Source organism: Lissotriton helveticus, chromosome 4_1, assembly GCF_964261635.1.
Source record: "Lissotriton helveticus chromosome 4_1, aLisHel1.1, whole genome shotgun sequence".
NCBI lineage: Eukaryota > Metazoa > Chordata > Amphibia > Caudata > Salamandridae > Lissotriton > Lissotriton helveticus.
In genome coordinates this window covers 702,135,543-702,162,062 of record NC_136063.1, presented here as the reverse complement: position 1 = coordinate 702,162,062, position 26,520 = coordinate 702,135,543, and the positions used below count along the sequence as shown (strand labels likewise).

Here is a 26,520-nt window from a genome sequence, read left to right as displayed (position 1 = left end):
CCCATTGGGTCCCAGCCCTTCCCGGGATTACGTACTCCCGGGGCCGTGCCCAACTCCTCATCCGTCAGTGGTCGCTCTAACTGGTCCCGCACCTCATCTGACACTGCTTTGGGTGGTAGGTCTGCAATGAATTTGTCTATGAAAGCGGCCGCAAGGCATTCTTTTGGCGCATACAGATCCCTATAGTAGGTGGTGTAGCTTTCCACAATAGCCAGGGGGTCGAGAACAGTCTCCCCCGCCGGATCCAGAACTCCCGGTAGGGCTTGCGAGTGAAAGGTTTCCTAGCAAAGCCGGTGTAGCATCTTGCTGGACTTATCGCGCCATTGATACACCCTGCTACGTGTCGCCAGCCAGACTTGGCGGGCCTCATCCATTAAGAGGGCCGCATAACTCTGCTGTGCCAACAACAGTTGTCGTCTAGCCTGACTGCCCTCCTCCTCTAGACTCTTGCGTTCGAGTGCCTCTATTCAGCCTCTGCTCACAGCAGCTCCTCCCTACGCGCTGTTGCGCACCATGAAATATCCACCCCCCTCAATGTGGGTTTCAATGCCTCCCATAGTGTCTCGGCATGAGAAACGGACCCCACGTTAGCTGTCAGGTAATGATCTATGGCTACACTCATGTGTTCCCTGAAATCGTCATTCTGCAGATGCCATACAGACAGCCGTCACCTGAACGGCTGTCGCCCACGACCTATCTGGAGTGTAAGTACCACCGGGCATGATGTCTGCTGAAACTACTCTGCTCACTGCCACTCTGGGGACAAAAAGATAGTCGATTCTGGAATAGGAATCATGAACTGCTGAGAGATAAGTGAATTCCCATCTAACCCCGTGGAGGCGCCTCCATACATCCATCCAATCCAGCCCTGTCACTAGGGAGTGTAATTTCATGGAACGACCACCCTCCAAATCACCCTCACCCCGCCATCTATCCCGGCTCAACTCCGTGACATCATTCCAGTCCCCGCCGACCACTGTGAGTGCATCTGACATTTCTGCCCAGAGGGTCATAATCCACTCCACCAGATTCCATTGCAGGGGAGGCAGCGCATAAACACTACCCAATATCAAGATGTCCTCCCCAATTTTGACCCGAAGGAATATATGTCGCCCTTGCAAATACATCCATAATTTATCATGTACATAGGGGATCCTGCGATGTATCAAAATCGCCACCCCCTGGGAATCCCTCATGAAACCTGAGTGGAAGACCTGCTGATACCCATATCTCTGAATACACAGGGCCTTTGTGCCCAATAAATGAGTTTCTTGTAGTAGGAGTACATCGGTCTGGGCCATTTGGCCTGTTGAAGTATGGCCCAACGTTTGACCTTGTCCAAAGTCCCGCGAACATTCCAGCTAACTATGCGGAGAGTACCAGGGGTCACCTCTATCCTATTCGATGCGTGGGCCATCTGGCCAAGCTACTGTTGCCATGACCTACATGAGGACGTACCAGTGTGTGTGTGGGACGATGTGGACCTACAGCGGGAGCGCGATCAGAAAACATGAACAACACCCCCCCAACAAACCTCCCACCCTATACCTCAAAAACACCCAAGTATCTGTCACGGCCGGGCGAGGTCCCAATCCCCAACCGGGGGTCAAGAGCTGCTCCGACCAATGGATCCCCAACTCACAGTCCATAACCCTCGGGCACGTCTCCAGCCAGCAAGGCCTGGAGGAGAGACCAGCCCATAACCTTGTCTCTCTGATAATCAATCAGCATTCTGGAGCCTCCGCAGCACCCCGCGGAACCAAGGATCAATCCGCTGACGCCTGCTGCCCAGAGGTGGATCCTCCCGGAGAAGAGGCGCTGCGGGACCGGGTGGGGCATCTAGATCGTGACCGTCTGGTGCCCTGTCGCTGGCCCCGCAGTCCTCGCCGGGCATTCTTGTTCGATGTTGTATCAGAGTCTCTACCAGGCGGCGTATGGGCTCTCACTCGCACAGTCTCATCAGTCCATTTGAAGACTTCTTCCGGGGTGTCAAAGAAGTGGGTACGGTAGCGGTACACCACCCGCAGGCGGCCAGGAAACAAGAGAGCATAGGGGAGTTTGAGTTCTCTCAGCCGGGCTATCGCCGCCATGAACGACTGTCCCTGCTGCTGCACTAGCCTCGTATAGTCAGGGAAAATGGGACTACATGCATTGTCATAAATAATGGGTTCCTTGGCTCAGGCCTGCTTCAGGATGGCGTCACGATCACGGTAGTTCAGGAATTTTGCTATAACTGGCCACAGGCAAGCCCCCGGCTGCGGCTTCTGCATAAGCGCCCTGTGGGCCGTTCCAAAATGAAGCAAAGGGACATGGCCTCAGGGGGAAGCCAGTCCGCTAGCCACTGCGTCAGAAAGCGCTCCATGTTGTCTCCCTTGCAACCCTCCGGAAACCCAACGCAGCGGAGGATGTTACGCCGGGCCCGCCCTTCTGCATCTTCCACTCGCATCGCTAGCCCCTTCTGGACTGACTCCATGGCAGCTACTTTTTTCTTCAACGAGGGGACATCGTCTTCCACCCCCAATATATGAGTTTCAGCCTCCGTAATGCACGACACTGCGTTGCGCAGGTCTTGTCTCAGCAGCATGACATCTGAGCCGACCGCTCCAGTTTTTGCATCGAGCATGTCCCTAGATTGGGTGATGGCTGCCATAAGTGCTGCATTGTCTGGCACGACTCCCTGTTGTCCTCCTTGCGTCCCACCAGCTGCCCCGGTACCTGTATATTTATTGATGGTGCCTTGCTTGGTCTGGCCGCCACCACTCTTGTCTCGCGTCATGGCCGCTGTCGGGGATACACTCCAGTGGACACCAGCGGTCCGGTCCGATCCACGAACGAAGGCCCTCCAGAAACAGCTACTGGGTTCACTCCCAAGGAATATCTCTTCCCCTCGCCGCCCGACACGGCCGCCGGATCTCCAACCGGCACTGGTCCCAATGTGGGGGTGGGGTCGAAGAGAGGTGGTGGACAGGTAGTCCCCCACCGGCACTGTGGCAATCCCGAAACCCCAGGCGGCTCACAGACTCAGCAAACAGGCCCATAGCGTCCAAGGGTCTAGTGCGGTCGCCTCCAGAATGAGGCCAATGTTTCGAAATGGCAGATGGTTAACTCCTCCACCCACGTCCAGCAACCAAGAGCTCTGGCGGTATGCAGAGCAGGGCCGCTCAACAGGCGCTGTGCAACGGGGGGCGTACCACTGCAGGCCCCAATCTCGGCAATGTCCCCCGATGTTCTCGGGATCCACCGCAGGACCCCCGCGTGGCAGCCACACCAGTGTCATGCCCCGAATTCCCTACAACACTGCACCTTTACATTTACCGCTATATAAGTCACCAAGACTCTCGGAGCGACGCTTTACGTTCTTGCATCTAGCTCCGTTGTTTTGGTGTTCCGTCCTGATCCTGGTTGCCTGACATCCTGTTTGGTTCTTCCGGCTCCGATTACTGTGTGGGAGTGTTTCCGGCCTTCGCGCTCGTGTGCGAGCTCCGGCTTTCCTTCTCCCCGCAGAGTTCTTGAGAGTAGCGGGCGTCTTTAGTCCTGATCTCCACTTTCATTTCGTTACAGTTTGCACTGTAACGTGGACTACCCTTTCCTGGAGTCCCGCCCGGCTTCTTCCCCGCCATCCGGCTGGGCTCAGCCTCGGTTCCTGTTCATCCTTGTTGCTCAGCCCGGCGGCCGGGCTTGTTCTCCGCCATCCGGCTGGGCACTTATTTTTTTCCCTTCATAATTTTTCATCATTCTTGGTTGTATCCCTGTTGGCCACATCATCGTTTCTACCCATTTCTTGGCCAGCCTCACATGTGTTCTGGGATTCTTGCGTGGACCTGAGTGGGGTGCAGAATTCAACCTTCACGACTTAGAATCACGGTAACAGCGCTATGCGCTGCATACATATGTTGGCTAATGTTATGACTCTAATAGAAACCTGAATGTATGTCATGTTTCATAGATTTCCATGCAAAGATCAGTGGTGTTGGCATCAGTTCATTGTCATATTCGTCAGAATAGTGGATGTTTCCAGAAGTCTTCTACATTATACAGAGTGAGAGTTTTATACGTTAGATTATTGACACTCATATGTTCAAGGTCATAAGAGAGTGGTTACTATTATTTTTCTGTCACTTTTGTAACAGCTCAAGACGAACTCCTACAATTATCCCACATATAAGTTCTACGACATAGACAAAACAAATGTGTTATGTAGTGGTCATATACATAATATAGACAAGGTGTATATGTGTATTGTATTTAACTTAGATAGATCGTATATTTCTTTACAGCCCACCAGTTGCCAAGAGTCCATTCTGAGTTGCTACGCATCCACTCCGAAGACCACCGTCAAGCTCTTTATTTCTCCCCCAACCTTTCCTTGTTTTGTCTCCCTGTTTTCCCCTGGCGAGCCTCTCGATACTCTAGTGTTTGATAGAGTCGGAAGGCCGTAGGGGAAGGCTGTGGAATATTCTTCGGATTCCTGACGCTCCTGCGGAACCTGCTTGGAAATCATTACAGAACGTAAAGCCCACGTGGTTTGTTCTGCCCGAGCGTCATGGATCTTGAAGCGGTTTTCCTATCGGATGTAGCAAGTATGTTAGGGAATTTGCAGGTTGAAACCCAGGCATTGATTTCTAGGGTAGACACCTTACAAAGACAACAATCGGCAGGGGCTACGGGGGAGGCACATCGGTTGTACAGGTCACTACACCTCCTTCCTTACCTCTAGCACCCCCTGAAAGGTATGCAGGAGACGCGGTGCGATGCGCCGCCTTCCTCAGTCAATGTCAATTGCATTTTTCCTGTAAGGCTAACTGTTTTCCCTCTGATCAGGCAAAGGTAGCCTTTGTAATTTTGTATCTCAGTGGTGCTGCTGCAGATTGGGCCATACCTTTAGTCGACCGAGACGACCCACTCTTACATAGTTACACCGCATTCAGGAGGGAGTTTCGTAAATTATTCGACAGACATGTGTATACCCATTCTTCTGATACTGAATTATTGAGTCTTAAACAGGGTAATCAAGATCTTGTTGCCTATATTACTTCGTTTCGCAGGCTAGTAGTAGAATCCAACTGGCCTGAAGAGAAACGCAGCACCATGTTTTACAGGGGCTTAAGAGATGATTTAAAAGATGCTCTCTCACAGATAGTAGATCTACCGACATCCTGTACAGATCTCATTGACTTGGTAGTGAAAATCGATCACCGAATCCAAGAAAGAAAGAAAGAGAGAGAAAAGCACGAAACAAGATGTGTTCCTCTTAGAGAGAAGAAGAGTACCATAGAGAAACCCAGTGACGATAGTGAGCCCATGCAGATAGGCATATTAAGAGGACCCCTGACACCAGAAGAAAGACAGAGAAGAAGAACACTTAGACTTTGTATTGTGGCAAGGCAGGTCACTTTCTGAAAGATTGCCCTGTTAAACCTACACAATCAAAGTATTCGGGAAACTAGGAAGCCTGGAATCCTGTGAGACAAGGATTCCAGGTAGGTCTGGCCTTACAGTCTCTTCCTCTGATTATAACATCACCCCCACAAATCATCTTTATGTGTCGGCATTTCTGTCTCAAGGAGTTAACGGATTACATGTGTTGGTAATGATAGATACCGGGGCATCAGGGAACTATATGGATGTGGAGTGGGCAAAGGAAAATATGATACCCTGCACTAAAAAAGAGATAGCCAGTAATGTTACCACTATAGATGGCAGCTCCCTTATCTCTGGTCCTGTAACACATCGTACTACATCATTACACATGACAATAGAACCCGATCATCACGAAGACATAATGTTTGATCTAATTTGTTCTCCACAATTCCCAGTGCTCCTGGGTATTCCTTGGTTGAGATCTCAAAACCCGGATATAAACTGGGAAACCTCTAAGGTAACTTTTCCTTCTGTTACATGTACGCAAGTAGTAGGGGCAGCTACTGAGGAGGTACTCATTAGTAATACAAGCAGTGAGATCGACTCTGACTTGCCATCTTGTTATCGTGATCTTCAGTCAGTCTTTAATGCGAAGGAAGCCGAGATCCTCCCTCCACATAGGGTCTATGACTGCCGCATTGATCTCGAGATAGGGGCAAGGATTCCATGCAGCAGAGTATATGCACTCACAGAAAAAGAGAATGTGTATTTACGAGAATATTTGGACACCATGCTGGAGAAGGGCTTCATCAGACCTTCCCGTTCCCCTGCTTCATTATCTCTTTTTTTATCCCTAAGAGGGAAGGGGGTCTTCGATGTATCGACTACAGGAAGCTAAATGACGTTACAATAAAGAACCGGTATCCTCTGCCTCTGATAGCCTCTCTCCTTGACAGAATCCGCAAGGCCCAATTCTTTACCAAGTTGGACTTGCGTGGTGCATATCATCTTGTGAGGGTCAAGGAGGGGGACGAATGGAAGACCGCCTTCTGCACCAAATTTGGTCTTTTTGAGTACCTTGTGATGCCCTTTGGGCTCTGTAATGTCCCTGCGGCATTTCAATTTTTCATAAATGAAGTGTTAAAAGACATGCTGGACATATATGTAATTGCATATATAGATGACCTTCTGATATTTTCCCCTTCTATGATGGAACATGTACAGCATGTACGCAACGTGTTAGAACGTTTACTGGAGAATCGCTTGTATTGCAAGTTAGAAAAGTGCACATTCCACACACAGGAAGTCCCCTTTTTGGGGTACGTTGTGTCTCCTTGGGGCCTCCGCATGGATTCCACCAAGGTGGAAGCTGTTCTGGCATGGCCGGCTTCTCGTACTGTAAAAGAAATTCAAAGTTTTCTGGGTTTGGCTAATTTCTACAGGCGGTTAATTCGGAACTTGTCAGCCCTTGTGTCGCCCATCACGGCCTTGTTGAAGAAAGGGGTCCCTTTTTTATGGTCTCCTGATGCCGATAGTTCTTTCCGGCTACTTAAGGAGGCCTTTACAAGCGCACCTGTCTTGCGTCATCCGGATCCAGCCCTGCCCTTTGTGGTGGAGGTAGACGCTTCCCAAGTGGCAGTGGGAGGGGTTCTGTCTCAAGCGGATTCGGTGTCCGGCGAGTGTCATCCAGTAGCCTATTACTCACATAAGTTCACCCCTGCTGAATACAACTACGCAGTGGGAGATAAGGAACTTCTAGCCATTAAAAAGGCGTTTGAAGAGTGGAGGCAGTACCTATTGGGTGCCAGATATCCTGCGGTAGTGTATACAGATCACCGTAACCTGCAATATATCAAGTCAGCCAAGGCGCTTTCCATTAGGCAATTGCGTTGGTCCCAATTCTTTAGTGAGTACGACTTCACCGTCCAATATAGACCAGGGAGAAGAAACGGCAAGGCAGATGCCCTATCACGATTGGGGTTTGAACCCCCTACAGATGTAGTAGAACAGACCTTTATCATTCCCAGAGCAAATGTCATAGGAGGTATACTGTCGGAGGAAGATTTCTTGGCACAGGTTAAGAGTAGTCAGGCCTCGGTGGACATGACGACTTTAGTGGGTTCACATGAGATCTCCACAAGGGGAGGATTGGTTTGTGTGCAGGGGGGAGTGGTGTTACCCTCTAGAGAGTTACAGGAACAGGTTATGAGATGGTACCATTCTCATCCTGTAGCAGGCCATCCAGGTATCAAGAAAACTACTAAAGCAGTGAGAGACCGTTTTTGGTGGCCTGATATGCTTAAAGACATGTAATCCTTTGTTAAAACATGTCATGTATGTGCTCAAACCAAGGTATCACACCTCAATCCAGTGGACCTACTCATACCGTTGGCTTCCCCTCCTGGCCCTTGGCATACTGGGTCTCTTGATTTTATAGTGGAGTTACCACTCACTAAGATGAAGAACAATACTTTGTTAGTGGTGGTTGATTTATTCACGAAGATGGCCCATTTCGTGCCTTTGAAAGGGTTGCCCACAGCAGTTGTATTGGCTTCTGTATTCATGCAACAGATAGTCCGACTCCATGGTTTCCCTTCCGTCCTGGTTTCTGATAGAGGTGCCCAATTTGTGTCACGATTCTGGAAGTGTTTATGTTCTTTGCTCCAGATAGAGGTTCGATTGTCCTCTAGCCACCACCCGCAGACAGATGGACAGACGGAGAGGGTTAACCAGTGTTTTGAACAATACATAAGAAATCAAGTTTTGCAATCCCTAATGGACTGGGATGAGCTTGTATGGTTAGCTGAGATCTCATACAATAACAGTCCACACTCATCTATCAATACTACCCCATTTTTCTGTTCTTATGGTTATCACCCTAAGTTGTTGCCTTCAGGAAACTCTACTGATTGTCCAACTCCTGCCGCTACTGACAGAGTAGAGAGACTACAACAAGTACATAAGAATGCATTAGACAGTCTCGAGATGGCAAAAGTGAGATACACAGAAGGGGCGAATTTACACAGGAGGTTAGAACCTATTTACACACCAGGTGATGAGGTTTGGCTCTCCACGAAATATATAGCTCTGGGGGGTCAACGCAAGTTCAACCCCAAATACATAGGCCCCTATCAGGTGGTAAAAATGATCAATCCTGTGGCCATGAAACTGGAACTTCCCCCTTCATTTAAGATTCACCCGGTGTTCCATGTTTCGCTGTTAAAACCGGTTGAACCGGGAACTAGATTGCCCAAGAAACCTGCTCCTTTAACTCTCCAAGATTCAGAAGAATATGAGGTTGAGGCCATACTGGATTCCCGTAGAGTGGGGAAGAACCTTCAGTACTTGATCCATTGGAAGGGATATGGAGTAGAAGAGCGTACATGGGAGCCTGCGTCAAACATTCATGCACCTCGACTGTTACGTGTCTATCATCAGAAATATCCTGACAAACCCAAACCTGGAGGGAGAAGTTGTGGGGGGAGTGTGCGGTCATGCCCCGAATTCCCTACAACACTGCACCTTTAAATTTACCACTATATAAGTCACCAAGACTTACAGTGCGACGCTTTACGTTCTTGCATCTAGCTCCGTTGTTTTGGTGTTCCGTCCTGATCCTGGTTGCCGGACATCCTGTTTGGTTCTTCCGGCTCCGATTACTGTGTGGGAGTGTTTCCGGCCTTCGCGCTCGTGTGCGAGCTCCGGCTTTCCTTCTCCCCGCAGAGTTCTTGAGAGTAGCGGGCGTCTTTAGTCCTAACGTCCGCTTTCGTTTAGTTACAGTTTGCACTGTAACGTGGACTACCCTTTCCTGGAGTCCCGCCCGGCGGCCGGGTTCTTCCCCGCCATCCGGCTGGGCTCAGCCTCAGTTCCTGTACATCCTTGTAGCTCAGCCCGGCGGCCGGGCTTGGTCTCCGCCGTCCGGCTGGGCAGCACTTTGGCCCCTTAGCTAGTTAGGTTCCTTTCCTGTTCCGTTTCATTTCTTACACTCTGGTGCTCCGCCCGGCGGCCGGGCTTGTTCTCCGCCATCCGGCTGGGCACTTATTTTTTTTCCTTCATAATTTTTCATCATTCTTGGCTGTATCTCTGTTGGCCACATCGTCGTTTCTACCCATTTCTTGGCCAGCCTCACATGTGTTCTGGGATTCTTGCGTGGACCTGAGTGGGGTGCAGAATTCAACCTTCACGACTTAGAATCACGGTAACAGCGCTACGCGCTGCATACATATGTTGGCTAATGTTATGACTCTAATAGAAACCTGAATGTATGTCATGTTTCATAGGTTTCCATGCAAAGATCAGTGGTGTTGGCATCAGTTCATTGTCATATTCGTCAGAATAGTGGATGTTTCCAGAAGTCTTCTACATTATACAGAGTGAGAGTTTTATACGTTAGATTATTGACACTCATATGTTCAAGGTCATAAGAGAGTGGTTACTATTATTTTTCTGTCACTTTTGTAACAGCTCAAGACGAACTCCTACAATTATCCCACATATCAGTTCTACGACATGGACAAAACAAATGCGGTATGTAGTGGTCATATACATAATATAGACAAGGTGTATATGTGTATTGTATTTAACTTAGATAGATCGTATATTACTTTACAGCCCACCAGTTGCCAAGAGTCCATTCTGAGTTGCTACGCATCCACTCCGAAGACCACCGTCAAGCTCTTTATTTCTCCCCCAACCTTTCCTTGTTTTGTCTCCCTGTTTTCCCCTGGCGAGCCTCTCGACACTCTAGTGTTTGATAGAGTCGGAAGGCCGTAGGGGAAGGCTGTGGAATATTCTTCGGATTCCTGACGCTCCTGCGGAACCTGCTTGGAAATCATTACAACCAGGTCCCCCACGCCTCCCACAGGCCGCAGCTTCCTTGAGCGGCCGCAGCTCCGTCCGCGAGACTCCCGCGGTGAGAAAACTGGTCCGGGTGCAAGCCGCCGTGCACTGATTGCGGCCGAGCCACTTGGGACCCGAAGTCGGGTCAGAGAGACAGGATAATTGTACAGGATAACTTGGGGCTAGACGGAGTGCGCTCAAAACGCGACCGCCATCACGGCTTGCTAAGCCATGCCCCCAACATACCATGATTTTAGATAGCATGTGTTTCCTAATAGCCTGCCACAGGCAATATTGTCAATGCTGTAAATCAATGTCCATCTTAAATAGATCATCAAAAGAAATGTGCTACAAATAGGAGATTTAAAATCAATAAAAACAGTAATACATTAGATTTATATTATGCATGACTCTTCTACAAATATGGGTATATGAAATATTTCCACCCTGAATTCAGCATTCCAAAGGCATACACAGTACTGCCAGGGATCACACCTCAACACAGGCAGCTGTGCCTGCCATTGACTGCTTCAAACTAGCCACAATAGGCAGGACTGGAATAAAGAATCTCTGGGACAGCAAAGTGTAAAGTCCTTATTACCACAGTTCATTTTCATAATAGTTCTCCCAGGTTCACTTGAATCAGGCCATACAGAAGGACAAAAATCAATTTGTGGCTCAGTGTATGATATTTCCTTTTAGTAGTGGGCTTATCTGGGTGGGTCAGGTGTGGAAACAGCAGGCTAGAGAGAGCACCAGTCAGATAAGGCAGAAGTACACCAACTTAATGTTTGAGGGCATTTAAATCTAGGACAGTTTTGTTGACACAAGGCATTATTCACTTTAGTGAAACATTGTGGTCTTCCTTTTGATTATGTTCTCCTAATATTCATCTACAACTGTTATTTCTCCCCAGTTTGCTTCTTCAAAGAGGCATGTGCGTAGTGTTTTAACAAGAGTGAGGTTATCACTATAACAGTGGCACCGAATTCACGGGGAAAGAAGAACCTAGAAATCCATCATAATGTATCTCAATATTTCAACCTTGAAAAAGCCCCAGACTTGCTAGTCAGTGGGAGGGAGGGATGGATATGGTTTGCTGTATTTGGATCAATGTAAACAATACCACATAGAACTGCAGCAAGACAGATCACTGAGAGAAGGATTGGAAGGCCATATATGGAATGATGAAACCTACACCCTAAGGAACTGTTTAACCATTATCAAGGCACTCTAGTGAGAATCTTGGAAAATAAATGAGAATGATGGACAGTATTGACAATCAATGATTTTTGTGATTAATACTTAATTGTAACGTACACATACCTATCATTGTGCTACTAATTCAAATCATATGGATAATAAAGGAATGTGAACATATTTAGGGAAATAAACACTCCATACAATAGAATTTAGATCATCAAATGGAGTAGGTGGCACAACCTTTACACACCTGGTTTTTTGTTTCTCAATACAACTCTCAATATAGAAGGGGTATTTGTGAGTGGACTAGGATGCGTAAAGCCTACCAAAGAATACTACGAACAAAATTTCATGTCTCATGTCCTTTGTTTGCAAACCAATACAGCAGAGCTTGTCCTTTAATTCCACAACCTATTAATAACTCAAAGGTATGGCAACTCTGCTGCTTCTGCTTTGATATGGTCTTGGACCTCATCAGGCATTCTAAATAGTCTCCTTTCCCAAGACTAGTCGGTGAAACCTCCCAGAAAACTGTTTACCTTTATGAATCAGACTATTTTTGCCTCATGGCACATCAGTGACAGTCTACATCAGGAATGTGGTGTCTCACCCCCACCCCCATTAATCATTAACCATTACTACGATTCCCTATATCACTTTTAGGCAGGGAAATTACAATGTCCTTCTAAGGCACTCGGAGGTTTTGGACGACCAGGTAGCTGAAAACCAATGCACTGCTCACTGAAACACAAACAACCTTATTTTCAACTCTTCCAAGGCTTCCTTTTTGTAGTATCTACCTGTGGGTCCTATACCTAGATTTATTCTGAACGTCCAAGTCCTCTGCGGTTCACATTTGCAGCTGAATATACGGAGATGTAAGCTAAAGTTTTCTGAGCCACTTCTTGTGCCTATATATTTCTATCTATATTCTTACCTCCATGTCCTAAATGCATATTTCCAGGGACAATATACTTTATTGTACTTTGTCTGTTTTTTAGTTGTCTTAAGCTAAAAGGTTTATGCCCCCTGATTGATTTGTTTAAATATATACTACTTCTTTACTGGATATATCTAGCTTTTTCCTCTGGGATAGGTTGTTTTTGGCATCTGACCATCAGATTGAGCTAGCCTCCCTAACACAGTTGTCCCATGGACTTCCATTGACTTATTCTGCTGTACTTTGTAGATTCTCTTAATCTCCTGAGGTACACTTTGGTTAGTTGTTGTGAGCTTAACCTAGTGGAGGGCTCTAGTCTTTCCTCTATTCCTCTCAGGACTATTGTACATTTGGCTATCCAGAATGTTTTCATGAAGTGTTTTTGTCGCATCAGATGAACTATATGTATTGTCCTAGTCTTATGTTCTTGCCAATGAGGTATATAGCCCCTACATCTAATTGCAGTACTATACTCACAGAATCGGTTATTGAAACAGGATGTGCGGTGAACAGCTTGGTTTATATGGTCTGTTAGCCTTTGTCTTCATTCTATAGTTTCTTATTTATTTCCAGTGTCTTATAGAACGCCTTTTACTCCATACAGGGTCTCCAGACTGTGTTCCACCGTTCGAAAACAACTTCACCGAATGGTCTCGGAGCTGTTAGTGAAAACATACCCGTAGTTTGAAGCCAAGGGTCTACTTCTCTACCCCAGGCTATCTATTGTTTATAAATTCCTCCAATTTTCTATTTAGAAGTGCCATCAAAGAGGATCTGTAAATACATGTTAGAAAAATATCATGCTTACCTTCCAAAAATCCTGCTGACAGTTCTCTAGAATCATGCTAACAAACTCCATTATTCGGACGATGATGGTACACTTGCTGTAGTTGTACTGTTCTCTCTCTTGAGGACTAAACATGGTTCCTTTTGGCCCTGTGGTAAAGCACTGCTCAGCTGCAATGACATCATTCAATGCAAGTCTGCCAAGGAAGAATTTCAAAGCTCTGAGAAAGGAAGACTGAGCTTCAGTACCTACAAGAGATCACAAGGACTATTATGAAACATCTCACCAAATGCAAGTGTCTTTGTAAGCACAGACATCTGACTTTTCATTAAAGAGTCCGTTCAGTATTGCTTCCCTTCCAGCTTCCCTTCCAGATTACCATTTTTAGTTAAAAGAACATGAAATTAAAAACAAAACAAAAGATCATGAAATTATTTCACTGTTTGATAGAAGGATACATAGCAGCATTTAGTTTGACTCATACCTATTTATAAATGCCACCCAAAATTGCAATAATAGGTTGATTACTGAAGCGAAGCCACTGAAAGTTCCCTACCACCATCCTCAACCCACTGTATTAATAGCGGATGAATAGTTAATATCTACAGCGAATGGAGTCAGTCATGTACACTAACACAGGGATTTCAACGTGAGCGTACCACAAGTCTCATCTACAAATTCCCAATATAATTTGGCTGTAAATCATGCACGTGCAGTGCTGAAGAACAAGTTTTAGAATCGCTGTTTCTGAGCTCCCATAGATTATAATATGAATGCTCTAGGAGATGAGGAGGATATCTGATCAAATTAGTTAGAATCATGGGATTGCCTCGGCACTGATGAGAATCACGCTGCAGTGCAAACCTTTCTAGATGTCAGATTTAAGGAAGCAACAAAAGCCAACAGAATTGATTACACTGAAGCAACTGGTTTGCCATCTAATAGTCTTGCTGTCATAAAACTAGGAAACACATACAAAAATAACCACAACATTAATTAAAACAAGCAAGTTAATACAAAAGAGCACTAATTATATATATATATATATATATATATATATATATATATATATATATATATATATATATATATATATATATATATATATATAGGAATATGATCATAAGTATTCAGAAAAGAAAAAACAGCAGCAGGTGTTTTTTTTCCAAACAGGATTTGTTCAACAGGTCTAAATGTAGGGTTGTTCAAAGCTCTTCTACGCATTCTCATAATTTTCTATTGGGAAACAAATCTCCATAGTCTGTACTTTCTAGCTGCCACTGTAGCTGCAATGAATAAACAAAATGCGTGGCAAGGTTAGATAGAATATTGTACCTGGGAATATTTATGATTAACAAACAAGACTTTCTGCTCTGTCAAGCCCTGTAAAGACAGCCAGTTTAAGTAGGTTTCTTGATTCAGACACTTTTCTTTTTCTATAGACGCTTTTGATAACTTTGACAACCCTATTGTGGGCCAACTGCAGTTTACCCATAATGTTTCTGTGTGGTGCAGAAAGACCGCATCAGTATAGGTAAGGCTACTGTAGTATACACTAGCTATTCAGCCCGTTAGCAAAAACAGCAGAAGTGGAAAACTGAACAATTGATACAAATATAGACAGGTAGTCACATTTAGAAGGGTCTCAACTACTGACCATTTGACTCATCAGATATGAGGACACAAACAAATATAGACGCTGCCAAACCATTAAGTAAACAAAACCAAATATTCTAGATCACTCTGAAACACTACATAAAATGTGAAATGGTGGTCAGATTCAGAAAATCCCTACCCAAAGGCTAAGGGGAGTGGAATGCTTGGATGTGACATAAAAGGAAGAATCCTTATTAAAGAAACCAAGGGAAGGTTGCAATGGTGGTACAATAAGAGTAGTTTTTACAGAGCAGGTGAGGGGTAACTGATTAGTGCGAAGGAAGAAAACAATAAATTCCCAGAATTAGAAGGACGACTGCACTGCTTCACTAGGAAAACAAGCATACAACTTCTACTGCCAGAGACTGTCTCTACTAAAGTGCCTTTGATCTACAGACTATCAATGCTCCCTAGCACTGTGCCTCACCATTTATCTTTGCCCCACTACTTTCTTTGATCCTTCTGTTTCAAAGGTGTCTAAGCTGGCCACTATGCCGAGCTAGCACTATAAAACAACAATGAATAAAAAGAAACAACTAACAGAAACAAGAACTCCAAGACTGTATGCTTTGCAATGGCTTTCCCACAAAATCATGACTGTTCAGAGCTGCCCTTAAAACTCTGCATGTGAGTCTCACACCCAATCGCACCTCACCAAGTGACGCACTGTAGGGCACTAAATGGGTGCCTCTGACTTGAGAGGCCACTCCCAAAATGGAAAAAAATGACCCGTACCCAAGGGTGAGAGAACCACGTCTATTTTTTTATGAATTGTATAATGGCTCGCTTTATTAAGTTAAAAATTAGGACTAGAGAAAGTAATAAGATTAATACAAAAAATCCTGTCATGTTCCCATAAAAAGCAATTGAAAGTTGAGATAATGCAGACAGTTAAAGTACTTAAGCCACATGATGTTTAATCTGATGGGTACTCAAACTCCATGCAGACTTTGCACCTTTCCAATCTTTTTCATGGGTCAGACTGAATACAAAAAATTGAAATGACTTTTCTGCACTGACAGGTGGCACCTAAACACAACTCAGCTTTGGTCCCACACAGCTATGACATGAAGATGTGTAATGCATCACTGCAGCACAGTAACAACAATTTAGCCATGCCAGCAGAGGCGTAGATGAGGCTTACGAGAATGACCGAAATTGCAGAGTTCCAAAACTAACTTTGGGACTTTATTAAAAGTCGCCTGATCACTCCGCAGAATGAGCAGGTGGGTGAATCGGTGAAGAATCTGCAAATAGATAGTGTCAACCATAAAGATTGTTACTGAAGGTAATCATCATCTTCTTCTGATGGATATTTCGGCTTGTAGATTCCTCATCTCGCATCAACAATAACCAAATAGTATCCCTACATTGGTGGATCTGTGAAGACGGTCAAACCAGGAAGTGCTTTACAGACATTTTCAAAATGGCCACCTGTGCGCACTTTAATGTTGAGGCATTAATGCTTGGTGAAAGTCGGAAACAAAGACCATGCTGCACCCCAGCAGATACAGAACAGAAATACCCCTTCACAATGCTGAAGAAGCAGCCTTTGCCCTGGGGAATGGACCCTAATGAGTCTCCTTGTAAAGACCAATGCAGACTTTCATGCATATCATGATCCAGCTGAAAATAGTCCACTTCTGAATCGCCTTACCTTTCTTGGAACCACCTGAGCCAATCATAAATTAATCATCAATCTGGTAATCATGAGTCCTGCGAATGTGAAAGCTTCAAGGATCTAGACAGTAGAATTACTTCCCCTCTTAGGAAGGATGAAGAGGTGGGTAGAATGTTAGTAGAATGATGCACTGACCCAGATGAAATGAGAACTAATTTCAGAAGGAAATAAGCATCAGTCCAAAGGACAAGTTTGCCTGGGAAAAATGTGTTGTAATGAGAACAAACAGACAAAGTCTGCAGCTCACTAACACATCAAACCAAGCTAATGGCAACTAAGAACATAGTATTCAACGTAAGTGGTAACAAAAGACAAGTGTGCACGGGCTCACAAGGCAAACCCATCAAGAACTTGAGTGCCAAATTAGGGCACCCAATGAGGCATGACAAAATAAAAGGGCGGGTTGTTCACCAAATGGGTCAATGCTTTCAGAAAGCACTAAAAACAGAAGGCTTAAACAATAACAGTTGATCCATCAAATCAAGAAAAGCTAGAAGAGCTCTTAACAGTGACCACATCACAGCCTTGATGGGCAATGGAAAGGGCAAAAGGCTACAGATCATATAAACGTGCCTTGAAGGGGCCAATGTCCTTCTCAGAACACCAAGAAATGAATAGGAAAAATAACTAGATGTAACAGTTTATACAGAGGAGCAACAAGATGAAAAATGTACAGCTTCTAACTCTGCAGGCAGGTCAAAAGACCTTAGAATGACCTGCTAACGCTCCAGAGATAAAGGTGGAGGTTAGTACGCAGAACTTGCCCACCCTATTGCGAGAGGTGGTCCGCCTCGAACAGAAGCAGAAGAGGGGAAAGTGAAGAGGGAAACGGATATTAAGTATGCCACTCTTCATTGGCCAATCCTGCACTATTAAGAACAACTGGGTACAATCCTGATGCATCTTCCTGTGGACCAAAGGATAACGTAGATGAGATAGAAATGCTACTTCAGCCAGAACACACTTGCCAGGGCTCCCTGCAGCAGGAACTGTAGAGCACACAACTGCAAACGTGTGTTTGTGGGAGTTTAAGCGATCCACCACAGGTTGCCCCAAAGGTCAAAGAGGGGCTTAACCACGTCTAAGTGAAGCTGCCACTTGTGATCGGCAAGATAACAGACTTAGATTGTCTGCCCTTACATGCCTATCACATTGTTCATTCTCTAAGATATATCATGAGCCAGAGACCAAAACCACACCCTCAGGACACCGAAGAGCAGGGTGTGGGAGTCCAAGCCACCCTGTTTGTTGGGAGTACCACATTGTGGTTATGATGCCATTCGGACCTGAACCAACTGTTCATGTATAAAAGGCAAGAAGAAAATAATGGATATAGTATCCCCACTCTATTTCGTACTCTGGAACCAATTTGATGGCCCCTTTGCTCAACACAGCGGGAACCTTCTGCTGCAGAACGCAGGCATGGTCGTCTGAGCTGAGAGAAGGAATGGCGCAAAAGAAAGAAGCAAGTCCTGAAATGGAAGGGCGTACCCTTGTTCAATATTCTGTACATCTACATATCCACCAAATATGGATGAGAGGAGGCCATTGAGGCTGGAGTCAAGGAATGGACCTGATAAATGCAAGACCTACCCCTCAAGCAGGAGCGATGCAGCAAAGCCAATTTCCCTCTATGAGGTTTCTTGGACAGGCAACAGGCCTGGAATCTATCTGGGACCTGTGACATGAAGAGCTTCAACTCCAGCTCTTTTATTGCCTTAGCCTACATGAGGTCACACTTTTCGAATGATCTGGAGTTGTGTATGTGTCCAGGCAGACATTGTGCAGATCAGAGTGAAATCTTCTTGTGGCAATATCAACATGGCTTTAACCCAGACATTTTTGAGAGACATCTGTGTCAAAAACACTACAAAAGATTACTTTGGAAAGAAATATTCAAAGGAGAGAAACTCCGGATTCACATGAATAGCACAAAAAAATGGTTAGAGTACTGTGGCAGCCCATTCTACGATTCTTTGACATTATATCTGTATTGGACTACAGTTATGCTGGTGTTGAGGTGCCTCCTATAGACTATTTCAACTTTCTGAAGCCACTCTGGAGTCTGGGGGAGATTTAAGAGGTGAGTAATGTACAGGTATGAGTATTCATCAGAAGGGAAGGTGATAGGTCTCAGTAATAGAGTCACAGAATGCCATATTTAAAAGCTTAGGGCTGCAGAAGATGAGGAGAAATGGATTTTAAGTTTAGAGGCCCATTAACACCTTTTCTTTGACCATCGAAGTTTGAGAACAGGGCCATCATGAAACCTCTAGATGTGTGCTTTGGGACAACTTGCTACAGTCAAAGTAACAATACATTTCTTTGAGGTGGATTTAACAGTATCAGCATTATTTACATCAACCTTACCAAAGAGAACCACCTGCAGATTAAGGAAACCGTAATGCCATTATATCTTAATTCAACAACAGGGTATGTCATTCATAAAGAAATCCTTTTAAGCATTTTTCCCAATTTAGATAGAGTTTGGTGCTTCTGCTCTAGTGTCCTCGTAAGGATTTTTGGTGCCCTGGGCAAAATATATTTTGGGGGAGCCTCTTAGAAAAAACTTTGAATTTTATTACCCATTATTGTGCAATTAACGCCCACCTGTTACGAAGCAAACTTGTAAAAAGAGAGTAAACATAAAAACAGTTTAAATATGTCCTTTCCAAGGATCCAAAACCCTTAAGATAACAAAGGGCAGTGAGAGATAGGGGTACATGTAGGCAGAGAGAAGAGAGGTTGAGATATAGAAATAAACAGAGGTAAGTGAGAGAGGGAGAAGGTTTCCTTTCCCAGGAGGCTCCTTGGAATGTGAAGATCTTAGGCATTTGCCAACAGCTCAAAACATCTTTGTTCTGAAGCACATTCTCAAATGTTGCGCATATAATTAGATGTAACTCAGTCTTCTTGTTGCAATACCACATGATGGCGGTATTGTCAATACTGCAGATAGATTAAAAGAAGGCTTTTGAATGCCAAGCAAAAGGCCTGCAGCTCCAGGATTTTGATATGGACACTAGCCTCTGCAGGAGTCACAGGACGTCAGATCTCCATCTCTCCCAGGTGGCCACCTTAACCAGCGCATCAGTCACCAATGTCGGCTCTGGGTGGGTTCAGGAGGGAGGGGTCAGCCCTTGACTATAGGTCTTTCGCAGTCTCTGGAGAAATCTGAACATGGTTAGAGATGTCCTCTTGATGCTGGACCCGCTGAAACTAAAGATGCCACTGCAGAGTCCACATATGCCACCATGCAAAATACAGTCTTAAAATCATGATGACAGGTAGTACAGTACAGTACAAGTTTACGGATTTAACTCGCAAGTTCAGCCTTTAAAAGTAAGACATAAAAAAACACACCTAAAAAAAAAAAAAAAAAATCTCTAGATCAATAATGAAATTACCAAGGACAGGTAATTTGCGTACTAGATCTGCTGCGGACAGCACATTTTTAAAAAGAACCAACTATACATATATAAGGTTGACATAAGGTTTGTGAAAATAGCAAGGCAGGTCTATATTGTTTAAACACATGTATTTTTAAGACGGGAAGAAGAAACTGTGCAGTATATTTGATATAATACATGCAAAAGAACACAAAGTCCAAAGGGTTTGAGGTGTTATCACAGGGGCCCTTCAGATACATTTGCCTCCCCATACTTACCTAACAGGAAACAGAGCATATTTCTAATAGTTCCAAGTATGACAATACAATTAGTATCTTCAAATAGAGCGGTCCTACTCAGCCTTAAAAAACTTGATTTAATTTAAGAGCCAAGGGATGTATCTTCCCTTTTCGCAATCCAAACAATCCCGTATTATGAGGTGGTTGACAGACGCCTTTGGGTTACTCCAGATTTGCAACCAAAGATTAAGGGGGGCAAGACTGATGATATCTTCGATATACCTCAACCCAAGCTCCTTGTGGCACAGAAAATAAGGACAGCAAGGTGGTTGAGAAAGAAACCTGCTACAGAAATGGTCTTCCTCGGTCCGAAGGCAAGCTACCCAAATATACCCCTACATGCAGCAATGTCAGTGGCCATAGGGAAGGATTGGGTATTACATATTTCCAAAAAAGGTACAATGGCTTTCCAAAGTTATGAGTTAAAAAGAGCATCATTCGACTGAACATATTTGAGGCGTCTACTAGTATTTGTGCTCTTCCATTTTACAGATGAATCAAAATGTGCCCCTAAATAGAAGAAGCAACTAACCACGGGTAAAACATGTCCACTATAGTTAATAGATCTCTGGTTAAGCTTCTTACCACTACAAACCATAGGATGAATATCGATCACCAGATTAGTCATAAAAGTTGTGACAGAATATAGAAGCCACTCAAAGAGCTATAAAGTCATGTGTGACTTTGGCACGTTGATAGTGAACCCAAAGATGACTGGAGGTTAGCTGTAGTCTGGGGGTGGTTAGCAACTGCTTAGGGCAAGCCCATCTTCAACAGCCAGTTGCCAATGTAGGGGAAGACTGAGAACCCCCAACCCCCAAAGGTGTGCTGATACCATCTCCAAAAGATGAGCACAGCAGATAGCGCTGCTGGGCCTGAAGGATGGGTATATGGAATCCTCCATTGGGGTGGGGGTGTCGCCCCACTGCCTTCTCTTAGTGCAAGAAGCAGAAACAAAGTGGTAAAACTACAATGTTATGTTTCTGCTTCTCGCACTGCGAGAAAGCATAAGTGCCTGGTGGTGGGCGGGCGGTCCTGCTCCAGGGCAGGGTGAGGGCGGGGGGGGGGGGTTGCACTGTCTTGCCTAAGGTTATGGGCCATGGCTGTAAAGCAGTCATGTGCACTCTCCATTTTCTCTATGTAGGCTACATGCAGCCTACATAGAGAAAATGGCCTCCCTATAGGCGCCCGGCTGGGGGCGCTCTCTGCTGCGCCTTACCAATCACAACGCTGCCATTGCAGCGTTGTGATTGGCTTAGGGGAGCAGGAGAAGGGAGGCTGCCTAAACGCGCCAGGAGCTGAGACGGCAGCATGGGATGCAGTCGCGGAGGAAGGGAAGTAAGTTTATTATTGTATATTGATTGGTGCAGCGTTTATGTTCTTGGAAGTCCTGGAGGGGTCGGATATCCCTCCCCATAAAAAGAATGTAAACACAGACTACTGGAAATTGGGACAGTCTGTACTTCCTGCACTCCTGCAGTCCAGTCTGCACTCCCTGTGGTGGTCTTTATCGCTCACTCCCTTCTTTTCCTCACGCACACCTTTCTCACTCGATGTCCCCACACCGTCGTACTTTCTCCGCTAGTTTCCCTCCCCAGAGAGGACATCCGTCGTCTTCTGCGACAGATTACCGACTCTTCACCCTCTCACCTACCGTTAATTTTTCTCTTTGTCTCCGCGCAGTTTTTTTGTTTAATCGTTTGTTAATACGCCACCATATCAATTCTGCTCCTGTCTCTTGACGCCTTGTTCCAGTGACACTGATTTTTATCCTCATTCTTCTTTCACTTTCTCCCCTTTTCTTTTTCGCCCTATTCTATTGTTTTTCTGCTACCAGTCTCTCTCACCCATTCCCTCTATGTTTATTTATTTTCAAAGTTTTGTATAGCGCGAACAAGATCCTTGCAGATATCAGAACGCTTTACATACATATGAAAGGAGAGTGCAGTAAAGAAAAATAAATAAGGCAAATCGTAAATACATAGGAAAGGAGAACACATAAAAAAAAAAAAAGGGAATAAGTAGGCGATTAGTTCAGGGAGCGCACAATGCCAGGTAGTAGGGTGTGATTGTGCGGTCGATTGAGGCACTGAAATACAAGGGGGAGGCAAACGGCAAACAGAAGATGCAAAGTTAACGTTCAGGTGAATTTAGCCATGAGGATAGCTTTGACTTCTTTTTTGAAGGAGGCAGTGGACGAGATGAGTCTCGTTTCTGGCGGGAGGGTCTCTCGGCCTCTCCTGCTCGCTGATTTATTGATCGCTGTTCCTTTCCGCCACACTCCCGCTTCTGGATTTTCCTTTGGCTCTCCCTTCCTCACATTTGGCACATTTCCCCCTTCCTCACAAGCCTCCTGGCATTGCTATATCTTCCCTAGTTTCCCCTCTTTCACTTTAGTCCATTTGTAGTGCTAATTTTGTATGTCTCACTCTATTATTTGTTTTCCACTTATCTGTCCTTCCTCTACATTTGTCCATCTAGCCAAGTCTCCCCTCTCTTTCATCTCTCCCTCAGACATCATCTTCATTTCTCTTGTTGTCTTTTTCTCTGTCCTGCTCCTCTGTCCTGCGCTCTCTCAATCTTTTTTCTACTTTGTGGCCTCTCTTTAGTCACTTCTTCCAGCTAGTTCTGTATTTTTGTTTATTCATCTCCCCCTCTCGTATTGATGTTCACCAATCTCTCACCATCTTTGTCTCTTCCTGCGTCTTTTTTTGTGCCTGCTCCGGTACTTCATATACGTGTGTCTCCCATATTTCATCTGCCTTGCTCTCTCTTTATCCTGCCTTATTCTCTGTCAGTTTCTTCCCGCTCTCCCCATATTGTGCTCTGCCTTGATATCTCCGTGGCTTTGCTCCCCCGTCCTTTTGCCCCTCTCTCACTTTGTCCACCGTTTTCCGTAGTTTCTTCCTTTCACCCCCCTCCTGCTACTTCTGTATTTCCGTGTATCCCACTCGCTGGCACTTTCTCTTCCACCTGAATCTCCTGTTCCCCTTCTTTGCTCTCTCTTTCTAGACTAGACTATTGTCTCATCTGCTGCTTCACATCTAATGCTCCTTCCCACCACTGTGTTTCGATCACTCTAATCTTCGCTTTCCACTGCCCAGGCCTCTCTCTCTCTCCCCCCCCCATCAACCTCTTTGGATTCTGCACTCTCAGTTGTCTTCTCCCCTATCCCTCCGCATTGCCACCTCTCTCTGTCTATCCCACTTGTTACTTCTCCTTCAGCTCTCTCTCCTGCACCCTCTGTATTTGTTTTCATTGTTTCTCCCACTCTGACCTGGTGCCTCAAGCCCAGCTGCTCTCTCCTGTGCATTGGTCTCCCCAGTCTCCCCCGTCACTTCTCCCCAGGACTTTCTGAAACTCTCTCATCTGGCACCTTTTTCCCTTCACCCTTCCATTAGCTTGGCATTGCCCATTCTCTTTGTCGCCTCCTTTGCCTACATTCTCTTATCTCCCTCTTCTCCCTAACTCTAACCTTCCCCCACAACTCCCTCCGCATCACCTGAGAAGAGGGATGTTTCCCATCGCAAGCAGTGATTAACTATTGTAAAACGAGGAGTGCCCTAGGTGGGCATTTGTAAAGCACTCATTCCGCTGTGCTTCTAGGCACAGAGTGCCCAAGGGCTCCTCTTGTTGATAAAAGCAGGCCAATTTTAACTCCCTTGCTCAGAAACACACTCATGTCTGAAAGTGGGTGAATGTGGGCTTGGAAAAATCAACTAAACAGGTCAGTGACATTTATGGCGCAAATGCGTAAAAGTGAAATGCCAAGTTAAATTTTCGCCTTGAAGAAATGGAAAAAGACACGTGGGAGGCCGCATCTGTTTAAGCTGGTTTTTGTTCAAAGGTGCAACTCTCACTGAACATTGAGTCTGTAGGTTGTACTTACTTGAATCGCATAGTATCTGAGTTTCTAAACCCTGTACCACCACATTGAGTATTTTTCGATGGTTGGACTTCTTAACCTTGGAGAAGGGTACATTGCTCAAAACATCTCTTAGATGTAACAATGCTGCACTAAACACCGATTCAGATTTAACACAGGCTTTCCACTTGGTATGGGATGATGGTTTTAATCTGTGTGTATTGTATTTTATAACAACAATTTCACATGTATTTAATTTTCCAACCCCAAAGTTGCCTTGCTGTTTAATTTTTTTTGACCGCTCTATAGGGGAGTTGCAATTACAGAGGTGTGGGCGGAACGTTATTTTGGCCGGGGTTTTCAATGCTAAGTTAGGCAGTAAAGCCTCAGTTTATGTGGCAAGCCCGCCCTGAGCAGACGTACAGGAATGTACACTGCAGGGACAAGATCAGAGAGGTTAATACCTGTCTCCTAATGTCCCCACATTTGATTTGTGTAATGCGATAGAGATCACAGGGATGACCTTAGTAGGACTCAGGGGGTGTGGAGGGGCCAGGCTGAGGACTGTACGGGGTCATCAGACCTCAGAGTGGTTGACACCTTCCTGCTTTCTCAAATTTGCTTGAAAATGCACCATTTGTCCACTCTTTTTTTCAAAATTTTCTAGGGGGGGAATGGACCCAACCCCTCCGTAGGTGGTTCGGGCTCGCTCGCTAGCCGCGGTGCAGTATGACAATTGTTTTACACCTCACCACTTTCAAATGTCACCATCCGCCACTGAAATAGGCAACCACCATCCAGCTTCCAGGTTCGAGGTCAGACCAGACCTTGGCCAAGTTAAGCATTCTGAAATTTTCCTTCAGGAGGAACGTGCTAAGAGGATGAAGGTCTAATTAAAGACAAAGGCCTCCGTCCTTCGTTGGCACCAGAAAGTAGTGGGAATAAATACTTCTGCCACAGGCACCCTCTCGATAGCCCTTATGGCCCAATGGGTTTGCAATTCCTGCCGTAAGATGGACAGATAGACCTACATCAGTTGGTCCAGGAACAGTGGAAGGTGCAGCGGAGTGGCAATGAAGGGCAAAGTGTACCCCTTCTATTAACTTCCAGCAGTGGGGCGACGTTTATTGACCATCACGAAGGAGCCATCCCTAGTTATGACCTATGAGATGGTAGTGCTTCACTTTTGTCCCAATTGACTTTATATCCAGATATTTTGGAGAAATCAGCTATGGGTTGCTGGATTACATTACAGCAAAATATATGACATCATTCTAGTATGAATGGGAGGTTTTCCCAGCTTCCATGAATATGTGAATGACACGTCAAGTGTAATTTTTTTAGGCAACTTTGTGCACACCCATCTGCCACCTCACATGCCCAAATTCACTTAGAGTTTAACTTAATTAAACGTCGCTCCAGCAAGCATCTCGAGTTTTAAACTTCTGGAACCGATGCAAAGCTAGGTAGTTTAAAATGTTATTTATGGGCAGGACTGAGAAAAAACAAAATGAGCAATCAAACGGCATTAAGTGTCACTTTATAACGTGTTAGGACTTTTACAAGCGCATTAGATATGAGAAACTTATCTATTACCACTGCCATTTAAAAAAGCAACTGCGTCTACAACCTTTTAATCAGGACAATAAATGTTACACTACATTAAAGCAATACAGCACTTATTTGAATCCTTACCCTTTGGGTAAATTACGACCCTATCTCATTGAAGCAGTTTCGCTAAGAATAAAGAGAATATCGCCAGGTTTAGATTCAACCTGTTTGAAAATGCCTTAATAAAAAGAATGGAAAGGAATTCGGTTCACACACCAGTGCAGGCTCTGTTATTATAAAGGTGAATCTCTGGAGCATATTCTATGTTTCTGAAAGAGTGTTAAGTCTGAGCGAGGCATTTTGTTTAATCCCATCATTCAGAGGCATAGGCATTAGACTTTGTGCCCAGGTCGTTAAAGAATGTTCAAATCCAAAACGTACACAGCTTGCATGTGGTTTTTAAAAGTTTATGACCAGTATTTCAGATACACTTAAGGCTGCTTCTACAGTAATGCCAATCAGCACGCATCAGGAGTGAGCCTAACGCATTTCAGTGTGGTGATCCGCATCACCGCACTGAAATACATTAGTCACGCATTATAGCACTGCTCAGCCGCCAAAGCAGTGCGCTATGCGCTATGCACTATGTAAGCAGCAGTAGCGCGATGCGCGCTGTTCCCGGCAGGTTATAGGTCTGGCAGCTCACAGCTCTGAGAGTTCTCCTCTCTCACTCCAACAATGTATCCAAGCTAGACACCCCGGCCCCAATACACAAGCATAACTGACTTCAAAATCAGTGCCCGGCCAGTCACTGCATGTTAGAGCTAATTAGGCAAAGGTCAGTAGGGGGTGAGAGTCAAACGCAGCAGGCAGGGAAAGGAGTTTAGGTTGGGAGCAAAGTGCTCACTGTTGTCGCCGCGGCCGGTGGTAGGAACGACGTGGATTGGAT

General features: G+C 45.2%; 1 protein-coding gene across 1 annotated transcript in view; it reads right to left on the bottom strand.

Moving 5' to 3' along the window:
• Window positions 1–26,520, bottom strand: part of PRKDC (protein kinase, DNA-activated, catalytic subunit) — a 3,158,350-nt gene that overhangs the window by 2,555,950 nt on the left and 575,880 nt on the right. The window contains exon 32 of the mRNA XM_078687323.1: window positions 13,152–13,378. Within this exon, the coding sequence (XP_078543449.1) occupies window positions 13,152–13,378 (227 nt within the window). The remainder of the gene's footprint in view (window positions 1–13,151; window positions 13,379–26,520) is intronic.